This window comes from Biomphalaria glabrata, chromosome 12 (genome assembly GCF_947242115.1).
Source record: "Biomphalaria glabrata chromosome 12, xgBioGlab47.1, whole genome shotgun sequence".
Lineage (NCBI taxonomy): Eukaryota > Metazoa > Mollusca > Gastropoda > Planorbidae > Biomphalaria > Biomphalaria glabrata.
Genome location: NC_074722.1, coordinates 38,338,576 through 38,355,030, shown reverse-complemented (window position 1 = coordinate 38,355,030; position 16,455 = coordinate 38,338,576). Strand labels below are relative to the sequence as shown.

The 16,455-nt window shown below is 33.6% G+C and overlaps 2 protein-coding genes across 19 annotated transcripts in view; one reads left to right on the top strand and one right to left on the bottom strand.

The window, feature by feature from the left end:
* LOC129922012 (uncharacterized) overlaps positions 1 to 16,455 on the top strand; it is a 53,180-nt gene that overhangs the window by 34,671 nt on the left and 2,054 nt on the right. For 8 of the 18 annotated variants that reach the window (XR_008773950.1, XR_008773952.1, XR_008773949.1 and 5 more), the window contains one exon: positions 8,900 to 11,233. Coding sequence is in view for 6 of the 18 variants with exons in the window: in XM_056005884.1 (XP_055861859.1) it covers positions 8,900 to 9,030 (131 nt within the window). In the remaining 12 variants the exon portion in view is untranslated. Of the gene's footprint in view, positions 1 to 4,472; positions 4,938 to 8,899; positions 11,234 to 11,746; positions 13,031 to 16,455 lie in introns of those variants that run through there. The other 10 variants (XM_056005883.1, XM_056005881.1, XM_056005879.1 and 7 more) reach the window with 5 other exon arrangements.
* LOC129921953 (uncharacterized) overlaps positions 14,042 to 16,455 on the bottom strand; it is a 28,390-nt gene continuing 25,976 nt past the window's right edge. Inside the window, exon 13 of the mRNA XM_056005335.1 lies at positions 14,042 to 15,129. Within this exon, the coding sequence (XP_055861310.1) occupies positions 15,106 to 15,129 (24 nt within the window). The 3' untranslated portion in view covers positions 14,042 to 15,105. The remainder of the gene's footprint in view (positions 15,130 to 16,455) is intronic.

The following is a 16,455-nucleotide window of genomic DNA, read 5'->3' as shown; positions in this document are numbered from 1 at the left end:
GTACAGCAAGTTGTGAGGGAAGAAATGGAACGTCAAAGACAAGAGATAGAGAGACAGAAAGAAGAGATAGAAAGACAAGAAAGGATCAGAAAGGAAGAATATGAGAAACAAAAAGAGGAACAAGACAGGCAAGACAAAGAGAGAGAAAAAATTAGAGAACATGAAGCTAAAATGGAGAAGATGAGATTGGATGCAGCACAAGCCAGAGCTCAAATTGAACAAGGAAATAACTCAAATAATTATACCACTCAAAGAGACAACCCTAATTCGCAGACATGGCTAAAGAGAAAGATACAAAGTTTTGATGAACAGAAAGATGACATTGGTGATTTTTTGAAAAGATATGAGGCAAAAATGTCTACATTTAATATGCCTGAAGAAGAATGGTCTGAAATATTGATAGACTTTGTTCATGGTCAAGCTCTAACAATATGCCAAAATCATGACCATCATATTGATGATAGCTATCAAGTTTTGAAAAAAGAATTATTGAATGCCTATGGTCATAATGCTACAACTTTCAGAAAGAAATACTTTGACAATATACCATCATTAGGAATAGAACCCCAAACTACTATTAATATGGAAAAGGATTTTTTCAATAAGTGGGTAAAATTAGAAAAAGTGACAAACTCTTATGAAGGATTAAAAAATTTTATTCTAGTGGACAACTTTGTAAATAAATGTGATCCTCAATTACAATCTTTTATTAGAGAAAGAAATCCAAAAACTATAGATGAAATAACAGAAATAATGAGAGTATACAAAAATGCCTATCCAAATAAACCATTTTCTGATAGGGATAAAAGCAAAGTAGATTTAATAGGATACACCAAAGAAAATGTTGATAGAAGTAGAAATAGAAACAGATCAAATAGTGGAAATAGAAAATATAGTGAAATAACCTGTTTTAAATGTCAAGGAAAAGGTCATATAGCAGCTAATTGTAGAAGAGGGAATAGTAGGTCTGGAAGTAGAAATAGATACACTGAACAAAATAACAGTAGATATAGGAGTAGAGATAGGAATGACAGGGGAAATTATAGAAATAGAAGTTACAGTAGGGAATACAAAAATAAAGGTACAGATAGGATATATTTCATGGAAGGAAATAGGAACAATTTTGCAATGTACCCAGGGTTTGTAGATAGAATTCCGGTGGAATTAATCAGGGATTCAGGTTGTAACACTTTGGCAGTAAAAACTAAATTTGTCAAACCTCATTGGTATAAAGGGTTTACTAAGAAAGTAGAATTAGCAGATGGCACCGTAAGGGAATTTAAAGCTATAAGGGTATACATTGAAACTCCATTTTTCACTGGTTATTGTGATGGCATTGCAATACCAGAAATGAGATATGATATGTTAGTAGGAAACATAAAAGGAGTTAAAGAATGTTCAAGAAAAGAATTAGAAGACTGGCAAAACAAATACAAAAACATAAGACAAAATCATGAAAACATAGAAACACAAAATATAACAAGTATGATAATAACAAGATCAATGGATAAAAAAGATGAGAAACAGGAAAATACAATAAATGTAATAAGTAATGATGAAGAAAAAGAAACCAGTAATGTAATACAAATAGAAAATACAGATGTTAAGGAAAGAGAGATAGAAAATGAAACACAAAATAATCTTGAAACACAAATATCTCAAAGTGAAAAAGAAACAATACCCAAATTTGCATTAGAACAAATGAATGACAATATTATTGGGAAAATTTATTCAAGAATATCAGATAAAAACAATAATAATCCAATGGAGAAATTTTGTATAGAGAATAAAATATTATTTAGACAAACAAGTAATGATAACAAGAAAATAAAACAACTTGTCTTACCACAGAAATATTGGAAAGATGTTTTAATCATGACACATGATAATAATTTAGCAGCACATAGGGGAGTAAAGAAATGTTATAGGAATTTGTCAAAACAAGTATTTTGGCCCAAAATGAAAGCAACAATCAACAAATACATAAACTCATGTGACATATGTCAAAAGAGATCTAACAAAAGCCTAGTGAATAAAGCACCCATTCAAGAAATGGATGAACCTACAGAACCATTTCAGAAAGTATCTATTGATTTAATAGGTCCTTTAATTCAAACTGAAAATAATAACAAATACATTCTAACAGTAATAGACATGTTTAGTAGATACCCAGAGGCAATCCCATTATCAAATACAAGTGCAGAAAACATCATTAATGCCATAACTCAAAAAGTAATTACAAGACATGGTATACCTAAAATTATATTGAGTGATCAGGGATCTCAGTTTAAGTCAGAACAATTTAAGAAATGGACTAAACAATACAATATACAACACATATACTCTTCGGTTTACCACCCAGAGAATAATGGTTTATGTGAACGATATGGTGGTTCATTAAAAAGATCACTAACAAAAATAATTCAGAATAATCAGAACAAGTGGGATCATTACATTAACTATGTACTATTTGCTCATAGAAACAACATCCATGAAGCAACACAATTTTCACCATATGAAGTAATACATGGAAGAAAACCCAGAGATGAATTAGATGTTTTTAAAGAAAATCTAATAGACAATGAGAATAAATTAAATAATGACAGTGAAACAACAATCACAACAGAATTGAAAGAGATATGGACTCAAGCATATAACAACAATAAGAAGTACAAACAAAGTGTTCATGAGAATCTAAATAAGAAAAGGCAATTGAAAACACTAGAAGTAGGAAACAATGTATTAATATTGATAAATGACCTGAAAAATAAAATTGGTAAACAATGGAAAGGTCCATTTAAGGTGATAAAACAAATTAATGATGTGAATTATCAAATTGAAATAAATGGGAAAATTAAAACATATCACATAAATAATTTGAAACTGTATCATGATAGAGAAGATGAGTTGATACAAAACATTCAGGAGGAAATAGAAAATAAATTTTCAGAAAGAGAAGAATGCTTGATGATAATAACAAATGAAAATCACAATGAAAATGATATTAAGGAAATACCTGTAATAGAAACAAAAGAGAATCAAACTTGGCAAAAGATTAATCTTAATAATTTAACTAAGGAAAAGTCAAAAGATATAACTAAAATAATACAGGAATACAAAGAAATTTTTTCCAATAGAGGATATTTTACATAAATTAAATGGAGCAAAATATTTTACTAAATTAGATTTAACTAAAGGTTATTGGCAAATACCTTTAACAGAAAATGCAAAACCTTACACAGCATTTGTAACACCATATGGTATTTTTCAATGGAATTATATGAGTTTTGGATTAGTAAATGCACCAGCCACATTTAATAGAATGATGAACATGATAATTGGAAACAAAGAAAATGTTATTTGCTATTTGGATGACATATGTATTTTTAATAATAGTTGGGAGGAACATTTGGTAGATGTAAAAGAAGTATTCAAAATAATAAAAGAAAGTGGACTTACAATTCAAGCAGAAAAAGTAGAAATAGGATTGGAGGAAATAATTTTCTTAGGACATAAAGTAAATAACAACATGATTAGCCCTATTGAAGATAACATAAAGAAAGTACTTAATATTGAAATACCTACAACAAAAAGACAAATTAAAAGCATATTAGGAATAGTAAATTATTACAGAAAGTTTATAAAGAACTTAGCAGAAATAGTGAATCCATTAAATGACTTACTTAAAAAAGGAAAACCTCAAAAAGTAGTTTGTAATGAGGAATGTGTGAAAGCTATTGACAGAATTAAAGATGTTTTTAGTCATGAACTAATATTAACGCTACCTGATAAAGACAAAATATTTTATGTTCAACTGATGCATCTGGTAATGCTATTGGTGGTTGTCTAATGCAGAACTATGATAACTTACATCCTATATTATATGTAAGTAGAAAATTGTCAGAGGCAGAGAAAAAATATAGTGTCATTGAACGAGAAGCCTTATCTGTAATATGGGTAATTACTAAGCTAGAGAGCTATCTAATAGGAAGGAAATTCATATTATTAACTGATCATAAACCTATTCAGTATATACAGCAAAAGAGCATGAAAAACAGTCGTGTTTATAGATGGTTCTTAGCACTACAGGAATATAAATTTGAAGTGAAAGCTATTAGTGGATCTGTGAATATTGTAGCTGATCTATTGTCTAGAATGACATTGAAATGAAATAATTTTGTAAATAAACTATGATTATATTGAGTATGTAATATATATTAATATATTGACACCATTTATATGTTATGGAAAAGGGAGATAAGTAAATTTGATATTAAGCATTTAAAAATAAGTATGGATATTTTTTTTTGTGTGAATCATTTCATATATCATTGACGAAAGTTAGTTCTATGGAAAAGGGTGAGTATAAAAGAAAAATGGACAAAAGCGTATAAAAGGGTGGTAAGAAAAAATTTATTGAATGTGTAAATAAAGTCTATAATTGTTTTTTTTGAAATATTGTATTTTATCAGATTACTGCCAGTGAAGAACATTTGTGATGTATGACATGCCCATAAGATGCCACATTTTCCTCCATGATGAACTGTGTACTAATGAAGATGATTCTGGAATGTTATGAACATTGACATTGAATATAAGGAACTGTCAAGTCAAGATGAAGATGTCAAGATTTTATGTTTGTTGTCTTCCCCTTAAATTGAAAATGCCCTTGTAAGACTTGACAGTAGTGGAAAAATATTGACATATTTTTTTTTCAAGGGGGGGAGGAATCTGTTAGACACCTTATTTATATAGGTTAGTTATTTAGCAACGCACCATAGAAGACGCATATTGAACGGGACTAGTGACGTTTGGGATATGTTGGGTTAGAGACCGAAAAATCAGTTAGCGATAGAATATTCCAGGGTAACGACGTGTTTAGTGACAGGGACTTCTACTGTGGCCTTTTTATCAGAATAAACCTATGTTGAATAGTTCATCAGAGTTGACTACATCTCTTCACTTGTTAAAACAGGTGTTGTTTTATTCTATATGTATTGTTGTTCAACTACACGGAATACACCCGAACATCTATACTTAAACGCTTGCAGAGTAATTTGGTTGAAATCCAACAGTCATCCATAGTTGACTTCAAGACAGCCTGAATAAGCAACATCACAAGCTATAGACTTCTGATAGTTTGAGATTTGATCTGTATGATGAAGAGCTTAGAGCTAGACCAGTAGACATTGAGCTATAGACTTCTGTTAGTTTGAGATTTGATCTGGATGATGTAGAGCTTAGAGCTAGACCAGTAGACATTGAACTATAGACTTCTGTTTGAGATTTGATCTGGATGATGTAGAGCTTAGAGCTAGACCAGTAGACATTGAACTATAGACTTCTGTTTGAGATTTGATCTGGATGATGTAGAGCTTAGAGCTAGACCAGTAGACATTGAGCTATAGACTTCTGATAGTTTGAGATTTGATCTGGATGATGTAGAGCTTAGAGCTAGACCAGTAGACATTGAGCTGTAGACTTCTGTTAGATTGAGATTTGATCTGGATGATTTAGAGCTTAGAGCTAGACCAGTAGACATTGAGCTATAGACTTCTGTTTGAGATTTGATCTGGATGATGAAGAGCTTAGAGCTAGACCAGTAGACATTGAGCTATAGACTTCTGTTAGTTTGAGATTTGATCTGGATGATGTAGAGCTTAGAGCTAGACCAGTAGACATTGAACTATAGACTTCTGTTTGAGATTTGATCTGGATGATGTAGAGCTTAGAGCTAGACCAGTAGACATTGAGCTATAGACTTCTGTTTGAGATTTGATCTGGATGATGTAGAGCTTAGAGCTAGACCAGTAGACATTGAGCTATAGACTTCTGATAGTTTGAGATTTGATCTGGATGATGTAGAGCTTAGGGCTAGACCAGTAGACATTGAGCTGTAGACTTCTGTTAGATTGAGATTTGATCTGGATGATTTAGAGCTTAGAGCTAGACCAGTAGACATTGAGCTATAGACTTCTGTTTGAGATTTGATCTGGATGATGTAGAGCTTAGAGCTAGACCAGTAGACATTGAGCTGTAGACTTCTGTTAGATTGAGATTTGATCTGGATGATTTAGAGCTTAGAGCTAGACCAGTAGACATTGAGCTATAGACTTCTGTTTGAGATAGGATCTGGATGATGTAGAGCTTAGAACTAGACCAGTAGACATTGAGCTATAGACTTCTGTTTGAGATTTGATCTGGATGATTTAGAGCTTAGAGCTAGACCAGTAGACATTGATCTATAGACTTCTGTTTGAGATTTGATCTGGATGATTTAGAGCTTAGAGCTACACCAGCAGACATTGAACTATAGACTTCTGTTTGAGATTTGATCTGGATGATGTAGAGCTTAGGGCTAGACCAGTAGACATTGAGCTGTAGACTTCTGTTAGATTGAGATTTGATCTGGATGATTTAGAGCTTAGAGCTAGACCAGTAGACATTGAGCTATAGACTTCTGTTTGAGATAGGATCTGGATGATGTAGAGCTTAGAACTAGACCAGTAGACATTGAGCTATAGACTTCTGTTTGAGATTTGATCTGGATGATTTAGAGCTTAGAGCTAGACCAGTAGACATTGATCTATAGACTTCTGTTTGAGATTTGATCTGGATGATTTAGAGCTTAGAGCTAGACCAGCAGACATTGAACTATAGACTTCTGTTTGAGATTTGATCTGGATGATGTAGAGCTTAGAGCTAGACCAGTAGACATTGAACTATAGACTTCTGTTTGAGATTTGATCTGGATGATGTAGAGCTTAGAGCTAGACCAGTAGACATTGAGCTATAGACTTCTGTTTGAGATTTGATCTGGATGGAGCTTAGAGCTAGACCAGTAGACATTGAGCTATAGACTTCTGTTTGAGATTTGATCTGTATGATCTAGAGGCTTAGAGCTAGACCAGTAGACATTGAGCTATAGACTTCTGTTAGTTTCAGATTTGATCTGGATGATGTAGAGCTTAGAGCTAGACCAGTAGACATTGAGCTATAGACTTCTGTTTGAGATTTGATCTGGATGATGTAGAGCTTAGAGCTAGACCAGTAGACATTGAACTATAGACTTCTGTTAGTTTGAGATTTGGTCCAAGTTTTGCTATTTTTTCTCTAAACATTTTTTGAGTCCTGTGCGAGGCTACCTCAGCCCTGGATGAACTTTCAACCATGGCGAGGGGATATTCCTCGGTTCATATGATCATCCAGAAGGAATGGCAATGTTCTATCGCTTTCGAGAAGGCCTTCGACGACCCTATAAAAAGAGAGAAGGTCATGACAGTTCAGATTCACTAGTTACATTTAGTCCAGTACAGTCAAGTCCAGTGTGAAGTCACCCAGTTGAATCCAGTACAGTCAAGTCCAGTGGGAAGTCACCCAGTTGAATCCAGTACAGTCAAGTCCAGTGTGAAGTCACCCAGTTAAATCCAGTACAGTCAAGTCCACTGTGAAGTCACCCAGTTGAATCCAGTACAGTCAAGTCCAGTGTGAAGTCGCCCAGTTGAATCCATTACAGTCAAGTCCAGTGGGAAGTCGCCCAGTTGAATCTATTACAGTCAAGTCCAGTGGGAAGTCATCCAGTTGAATCCAGTACAGTCAAGTCCAGTGGGAAGTCGCCCAGTTGAATCCATTACAGTCAAGTCCAGTGGGAAGTCGCCCAGTTGAATCCAGTACGAGTCAAGGACGAGGCTGAGAGGCCAGTAGAGTTTGATACATCAGTACAGAGTTTGATACATCAGTACAGAGTTTGATACAACAGTACAGAGTTTGATACAACAGTACAGAGTTTGATACAACAGTACAGAGTTTGATACAACAGTACAGAGTTTGATACAACAGTACAGAGTTTGATACAACAGTACAGAGTTTGATACAACAGTCCAGAGTTTGATACAAGAGTACAGAGTTTGATACAACAGTACAGAGTTTGATACAACAGTACAGAGTTTGATACAACAGTACAGAGTTTGATACAACAGTCCAGAGTTTGATACAACAGTACAGAGTTTGATACAACAGTACAGAGTTTGATACAACAGTACAGAGTTTGATACAACAGTACAGAGTTTATACATCAGTACAGAGTTTGATACAACAGTACAGAGTTTATACATCAGTACAGTACGGTTAAGCATTTTTACAGACAGTTTCGTGTTACCAATTGTACAGTATTGACTAATTGACTCCTTTTTTGAAGTGACCTCTTATGTATCATAAAGATATTAGACATTAATTAAGTTTTATGGCGCCCGAATTGTCAAGTTGAGTAGGTTGTGAAGTGTTTGCATAAAGCCTGGATAGAAAGAGTGACGTTACAATATTGTAGTCTTTCGATCGTGACTGTGTTATTGTGCAATTGTGTGTGTATATGTATACATAGCTCCTCCCTCGTGGTTGAATACGAACACGTTTCTGGTTTTCTACGAACTCGACTATGACTATAAGTCCAATCCTCGCTTTAAAAAGGCAGTATATTTTTCTGCTTCAAACAATGTAAAATTGTGAATTAATGTGTATTATTGCTTATCAAATAGTATTTCAGTCTATACCAACTCTATACCACTGTGTATATTACAGAGAGAGTATCATCGTGATGCGTGCATTAAAGTTTTTAAATTTTGTTAAAAGAATGTGACGTGTATAATTGTAATCAAAAAATGCAAATTATTGTTTCAATTGTGTAGACTACAAAAGTTGTTTTCGCTTAAAGATATTTGTGACGTTATAATACACGAAATTGCTGTTTTAATCCGTACCTGCCTCCACTAATCCCTTAGCCTAATCTTTTTCATTAGTTGCTAAACATTTAGATAAAAATAATGTATACTGCAAGTCACAAATCGAAGAGCGTTGAAGACATTCTTGATGATATAGTATGTGTTTTTTAAATTGTCTACAGAATGTGAACCAGGAGATCTAGACTTGAGGCCAGAACTGTGCACTAACACTAGTGTCTGCCAAAGTCATCACTATGCTGTCACTATTGCTCGTTACATTACAAGTCTGCAAATACAAGTACCACACAATTAACGTCCCCCAACGGTAGGAAATTTTGTAACAAAATGTGTGTAAATACATTTAACATTTTTCGAATGCTTATTCAGTTTTGAAGATGAACTACATCCTGGCCCAAACCTCCCGCAGGACGAAGGGGGAAGGCAGCGGGCAGGGTTTGCACTCATGAACATCGAGACCACCGAACGACAGCCCAGAACGCATAACAAACGATTAAGCAGCCATTCATGTTTTATTACATATCTTTTATCTGACGTTTGAGCTTTTGGTAGTGTAAGTGATTTGCGATTTGTATCTAGGTTCTAAGCTTTAAACTATTCCTTTGTCTAATAAACATGTTTTAGAAAAGATACATAGCCACTAAACGATCTTCTATATACGTAACAATATTTTGAGTCAAGAGAAGTTAATTAAAAGATTGTACCTGTACTTTCATTCAATATAGACTCATATGTATCACTGGAAATAAAATAGTCTGTATCTTTATGTATCAAAGATTGTGTATCATTATGCATTTTTATGAAAAACCGGCTTGCATAATTATTATAACAATAAAAACGGTTAACTTTCAGAAATCATAAAGTAGCCTAAGCAAAAGAGATTTTCGAAGCTGTAAAATCAGATTTTCACAAGATTTTCTATAAGTGTCACAGGTTGAGGAAAGGCTGCCTGGTCGTGCGGTTTGCGCGCTGGACTGTCGTTCGGATTTATCGACGGTCGAGGGTTCAAACCCTTCCCGCTCCCATCCCCCGTCATCCTGCGGGAGGTTTAGACTAGGAAGTAAACAATCTTCAACTCTGAAGGAACATCCGAACCATGTCAAACAAACAAAGGACAGACTGACAGACCACACAAAGCTATGGCGGCTTTCCTGCCTTTCGGTGGCCAGTAATATTGTCGAGAGAATAATAATAATGTTTATTATCCATTAGGAAATGTGTCTTACATTTTGTGCATTACACCAATTAAAACATTAGAACTATAAAAAAAACAAAATATACAGTAGGCCTAGATATTTCGATCTGCTTAATTTGCCTTAGCTCTTGTAAGTGGAAACAATTATCATGATGTCAGTTATGGTAGAAACTTTGTTTACAATAAGAAATTTTAATGAGGTTTCTAATAATAATAATAAAGCTTGTCTTCGAGTCTGAAGATTAATGAGGAGTGCAGTATTTCACGTGGCTATGTAGCCCTAACTGTGACCTACATATTTTGCCACAATCAGCCATTCAGCGCAGACATAACCATTGAGTGAGGTTTCTACAAAACATGAAATGCCTCGTTTCCTGTTTTATTGAAGTAATTTTTTTCTTTATAATAACAAAAAATATTCAACCATGTATTGGAAATGTTTATTTGTCGTATTCTGTTCAGTCCATAGGTTTGTTGTTTCCTTATTTAAACTAATCCACTTTATCGGTTGCTTAAATTTTGTTTTGTGAGCTAAAGGTATTTGTATTTTTTTGACACATTGCACAATTTAGGCCATGTCCTGCCCATAATCCATCAAAGGAACTAGAGGTCAACATATCTAACTTTGATTAAGTCGTGCAAGAAGCAGTACTGTTTACAGTAGTCGAGACATGATGAAAGTAATGTATAATTATCTGTTTACTTTTAACAGAGTGTGTATTAGGAGAACCAGATTTAAGTCCACAGCTGTGTACTAGCCGTAGTATCTGCCAGCCATTGATGTGCTGTAAATATTGTTCTTCCCGAGACAATTCTGCAAGCCATCTCTCTTTATACACTATTTGGATATATTGTTTTTGTATTGCGTTCATTCTTTATATTAAAACAAATGTCTATTAGGTAGATAAAGTACAAATGTCTATTAAGTAGATAAAGTACAAATGTCTATTAGGTAGCTAAAGTACAAGACTCTTAGGTAGATAAAGTACTTACCCTTGTTCGGAATTTTTTTTATAGTTTTTGTCTATTTCTTATCTTTGTACCATTTTAAGCATTGCTTACACAAGGAAATCAATTATAATGAAGCAATTTATCAATCATAATGAAGCAATCGTTGGTGTACTGTGCATGAAATAATAGACCTCTAAAACATGTAACCAGGGCCGGCCTTAGATAATGAGCCTCCTTGTCCTTATCATTATGAGGAACATTTTGTACATCCTCTTATAATTCTGGATCTAGAGATAAATTATGTTGCTTGTTTTTATTTCTTTTATTAAACAGTTTCAAGTTCTTTATATAATGTGTTGCCTTTTCCATTTATAGTTAGTCTATAGTTTGCTGCACTAGTTTGTTTTGTGTCTTTTAAAATAAATGAGCTTTCCAATTTTATTTTTAAAATCATTGACCAGAAGTATCTAATACCTTATCACCTGATTCTGATTTGCCTTTCAATTTATTTATAATTCTATAAAGACAACTTAACTAGACCCCACACCAGATGGCTCTGTCTGCACCAGATGTGGAAAAATATACAGGTCATGATTGGGTTCGCATTCATCTTTAATCTTGGAAATTGAAGGCATTGCCATTTATTGTATATCATTTGTTTGTCTTCAGTGAAATTATTACAGGATTGTTTCCACAGTATTTTAAAATTTGCTATGTTGTCTTCTTCATCAGTTATTTTATTCAATGTACCGTACACCTTAATAATGTTGATTTATCTATATTATATTATTTCTGTAAGCAAGTACTCTATAATTAATGTAATTACAAAACAGTGTATGATGCTGGCGAAAACTTGTTTCTGCAGATTACTAAACAGCTGTATGCTGGTATTTGAGTTTGGTGTAAACAAATGCAGACAAAACTCCACAAATAAATGACAGAAGAGGGAACTGTTTCAAAATTTTAATCACAACAAATAGTTCATAACAAATAGTTCATAACAATTACATGCAGGTAATAACCTTATTTTATTTATACTTTATTTCCTCACATCGATAGTTTGATTATGCAACTCGCAAGTAACATTCCAGAAAAGCTGTGACTCAAACAGTATCCCTACAAAATAACTGTCCAGATATCATGGCTACATTAATTTTTAAAAAGTAAATGTTCGAAGTTAACATGCGAAAAAAAAAAGTTGAATACGAAGAAAACAGGCACCTTCCAAAGCTTATAAAATAATTGTATATAGTGCAATGCAATGCTGGTAAACAAATTAACAATCAGGCCTTCAAGGGCCATAATTCTGAAATTCATCAGCAGAAGTAGAAAGACAATAGTATAAAGCCTGTGAGGCCACTGATCCTGTATCGACACTTGCTGTTCCTTTGGATCTAGATCAGTTGCTTGGAGAGAGGGAAACTGCTGAGGAGATATAGTTTCGACCATTGCCATTGCACAGGGATTCATTTCCATATAGTAGTTTCACAACTGAAGGATCACAATTAAATCAAGCTGGAACTTTTCTCATCTTTGATCTCCCATCAAACTTTTACTCAGGTGGCAAATAGGGGAATGCTCTTCAGATATGGCAAATATCGAAGAAATAAAATACTTATGGTATACCAAAATCGAACCTGCCGCCTGTATGAAAAGGAAGGATCCACAAAGATTATGGCACCTTAACTGAAAGTAAAGTCAGCTATCCAGAGAGCTTAATAGGCCACCCCCAGCTGGTTGTGCGCAGGGTTAACAACAGTCATATAAAAAAAATATTGTTGGGAAAGCTAAAACAAATATGAATAATATAAAGTTAATTTTAAAAAAATGTTTAGGCTATAATAAAACGCCCTAAACGTTGAAGGAAAAAGCATTGATCACACAATAAGCCTTCTATGATGGACTAGAAGAATTTATGACAAGGCAAGACTGCAGGACATCAAAATAGTTCTAGGAGATTTCAATGCCAAAATTGGAAAAGAATTCGCCTTCAGACAAATAATCGGCAAAGAAAACTTAAATGAAGAGGCAAATAATAATGACCTAACATTACTGGGTTGGGCCTCAGGAAAAGGAATGTCTATCTGTAGCACTAAATTCCAGCATAAGAAAATTTACAAAGCAACATGGATCTCACCTGATGGAAAAACCAAAATCCAATAGATCATAAATGGATAATCATAAGTAAAAGATGTAGATTTGATGTCTTTCATGTAAGAAGTTTCAGAGAAACAGATGCAGACCATCTAGTAGCCAAAGCTAAATTTAGACAAAGAGTAAAAGTAAAATATACAATAACCAAAGTAGCACAGCAATATGATAATCAAAAACTCAAGATAGACCCACTTGATGCAGAAACTTAAGAATTCCTAACACATCTAACAGCATTGGAAAAGGACAATTACAATCTAGACTATAATTCTAAGGGCACTTACTGATTCCCTCACCATTCACTAGTTACGATACCCCCATTGTGGTGAACTAAAAAAAATACAAATTTAACTTGTTATTACTTAACTTGTCTCTAGAACAGCGGTTCTCAACCTTTTAAGCTTGGTGACCCCTTTTTAGAATTCCCCACTCGGCCGCGACCCCCCCCCACACACACAGCAAAAGAAGAATAGACAAAAACAATCCATATTTTTGATGGTCTTAGGCGACACCCAAGGGGGTCGCGACCCACAGGTTGAGAACCCCTGCTCTAGAACAACTAAGCCAGTTCACAAATGGAAACTACAGCCATTAAAACTTCCCAAAATGATGTTTCATTCCCAATTTTATCTTCAAGTTGCTATAACAAAAAGACCATTTTATTCTTCTTTCTGTTTTAATCACCATTTAAAAAAAAAACAACTTTTGAAAGTAAATTTCAATGGCAGTATGTGGCACCAAACTTGTTTTTGTAGACATTATATGAAAACAATCTTTTTTTTTCTATCAAAGCTAGGACAAAATTTTTTTTCATGTGTGTAAAATGTTTTAAAAAGAAAATGCAGATATAGATATTTTATTTTGTGTGTTGGGGTGGTGGTTAAAAAAAAAAACGGCCAGAAGGATGTGTTTGTGTATGGAAAGTCAATATAAGTGAGCCGCTCTAATTTAAAGTAATATCTTAGAAGAGTATTGAAATTGGATGGGGGATATTGGGTCAAAATGTTACGTGAGAACAGTTCACAGGCCAGAAGTGTGTATGGGAAGGAATTTAAAGCTGGCCACTCCAATTAAATGAAGCATATACTAGAATTCACAGACCAAAAGATAAATTGTTGAAGCACAACAACAGACATAGCCTGTGGGTAATCCTAATTATAACAAATGAGCAATAAAAAAACAACAACATGCAATTAAAAGTAAAGCAGATGACATGGTTGGATTTCAGCAAAAGAAAAGGAGAATCTGACATACAGAATGCAGGCATATTGAACAGACAAATAATGCTAAAGAAAGAAAGCAGTACAAAGAAGCAAGGCTAAGGGTTACAAAATCTGTCAGAAAGCATAAAAATGAGGCAATAAAAAAAAAACAAAGAGCACTCATTGAGAACCTTGATGCGAGAGGAATGGGCATGAAAATAAGGGATGACAAGAATGGATTTCAAGCAAGATCACACATGTATGAGAACAATAATGGTGTCCTCGTCACAAAAAAAAACAGAACAGCCATCAACACTATAAACCTAACAACACTATAAACTCACCAACTCTAATTTAAACATCAGAAATAAAAAAATTAGAAGCACCAGGAGAGGACCAAAATTACAACAGAGCTAATAAAAATGGAGGAAAAAACCTGAATTCACAATAAGACTAACCAATATCAAGAATTTTGGAAGAAGTAATACTAACAGATTGAAAGCAGCACTCATAACATAAATACAAACTTAAAAAAATGTCAAGAAAACAATGTACTAGTACATCAACTTAAATCGCTTATGATGGTATCAAAAGGAAATATCTCTATGAAATACTGAACAACTTAACAAGACTTATGCATATGAAATTAAACAACTCAATTTTACAGTGATAACATATAGATCTAAAATACACATTAAAATTAAAAAAACACAACAATCATTCAAAAAAGACCTGAATCAGACATTTTTAAAATTGTCCCAAACTTGTTTTTTTCCATATAATTGCCCAAAACTTGTTTTTTTTTCATTCTGAAGGAAGTTACATTTTTGTAGAATAAAATTTCAGTATATTTAAGGCTGCTCAAATGTTTTCATTTATTCCTTTCATTGACAGTCTGTGGATAGGTTAAAAACAAAATTTAGTGATATCAAAGACTCTAATAAAAGCAAGTCATTTTAATTAAAAAAACAAACAAAAAAAAAAACATAAAATATACTTTAAAAAAAAACAAGCTTATATTAAGTGTGATTATATCAATTAGTTTGGATCAGTCATGTAATTATATGAAATGCCAAGACATAGTAAATCTGTGCAATTAGAAATATTTTTACCAATTGTTTTTGTTTAGCTTTCTCAATCTGCTATGATCCTATCACTTGTTTGGACCTGTTGTGAAAGGGGGAGGGATGAAGGGGCTATCTAGGTGAATGATTCCATGATTGTTATTGAAAGGCATACAAATCATGTTCACTCATGTCTCAGGAGTTCTCAGGGGGACTAATTCAACTTATACCACAACATCTGTCAAGTAGGATTTCTTTTTTTTGCTCAAGATGCCCAACAAAATAATTAATTACAGTAGCAATAGTTAATAATAATAATAATAATAATAATCTTTATTATCCGTAAGGAAATTAGTCTTACAATTTGTGCATTACACCAAACAAAAACATTATAACTATAAGAAACTAATTGGTTAATTTTTTCAATTGATTCTTGCATTGTCATGTAAAAGAAATAATTTAGCAAAATTTCAGCTTGACCAGAGATTAGGTGTACGAGAAAAAATGTGTACAAACTTTTTACCATACAGACAGATGGAGTGAGTGTAAAAAAAAATAACATATAAGTGACATCACGTTTAATTTTCTATAGAGGAGCAGTTAATTGGATGGGTACTTGGTCATGCTGTGGACACACTCTGAACAGATGTCATGATGGTCCTATGCACAAACCTGGCCCATCCCCATTGTCAAGAGTGTGGGTGTGTAAGATGTGAGATTGTGTGTGTGTTTGTTTATTTTATTAGTTGGTGTGTGAATTGTTTTTATCACGGGATTTTCAAGGGGGGACAATTAGGTTTCTAGCGGTCAGTCAAGCAGTTGGAGAGCTGACCGGGTCTGAGTAGGGTGCTGGTGTTTTGTGTATTTCATAAGAGTGATATAATTGTGTGCTTTATTAAGTATTAAAGTATTATCGATATTCATGAATATAAGGAGTTAGAGTTGATGTATACTAAGTGTTCGTATTTGAGTTAAGCAAGTATTGACAAGTGTAATTGAGAATCATACCCTAGATTATCGAGCCATACGTAAGTGGTAAAGAACTCACCCGAGTTCCCTTACACCCATATCATCCTGTAAGATAGGACTAGGATGTCGAAATAATGTTTTGATGTAGAATGCAATTTTTCTGTTTGTTTGCACTAAATTTTTTTTTG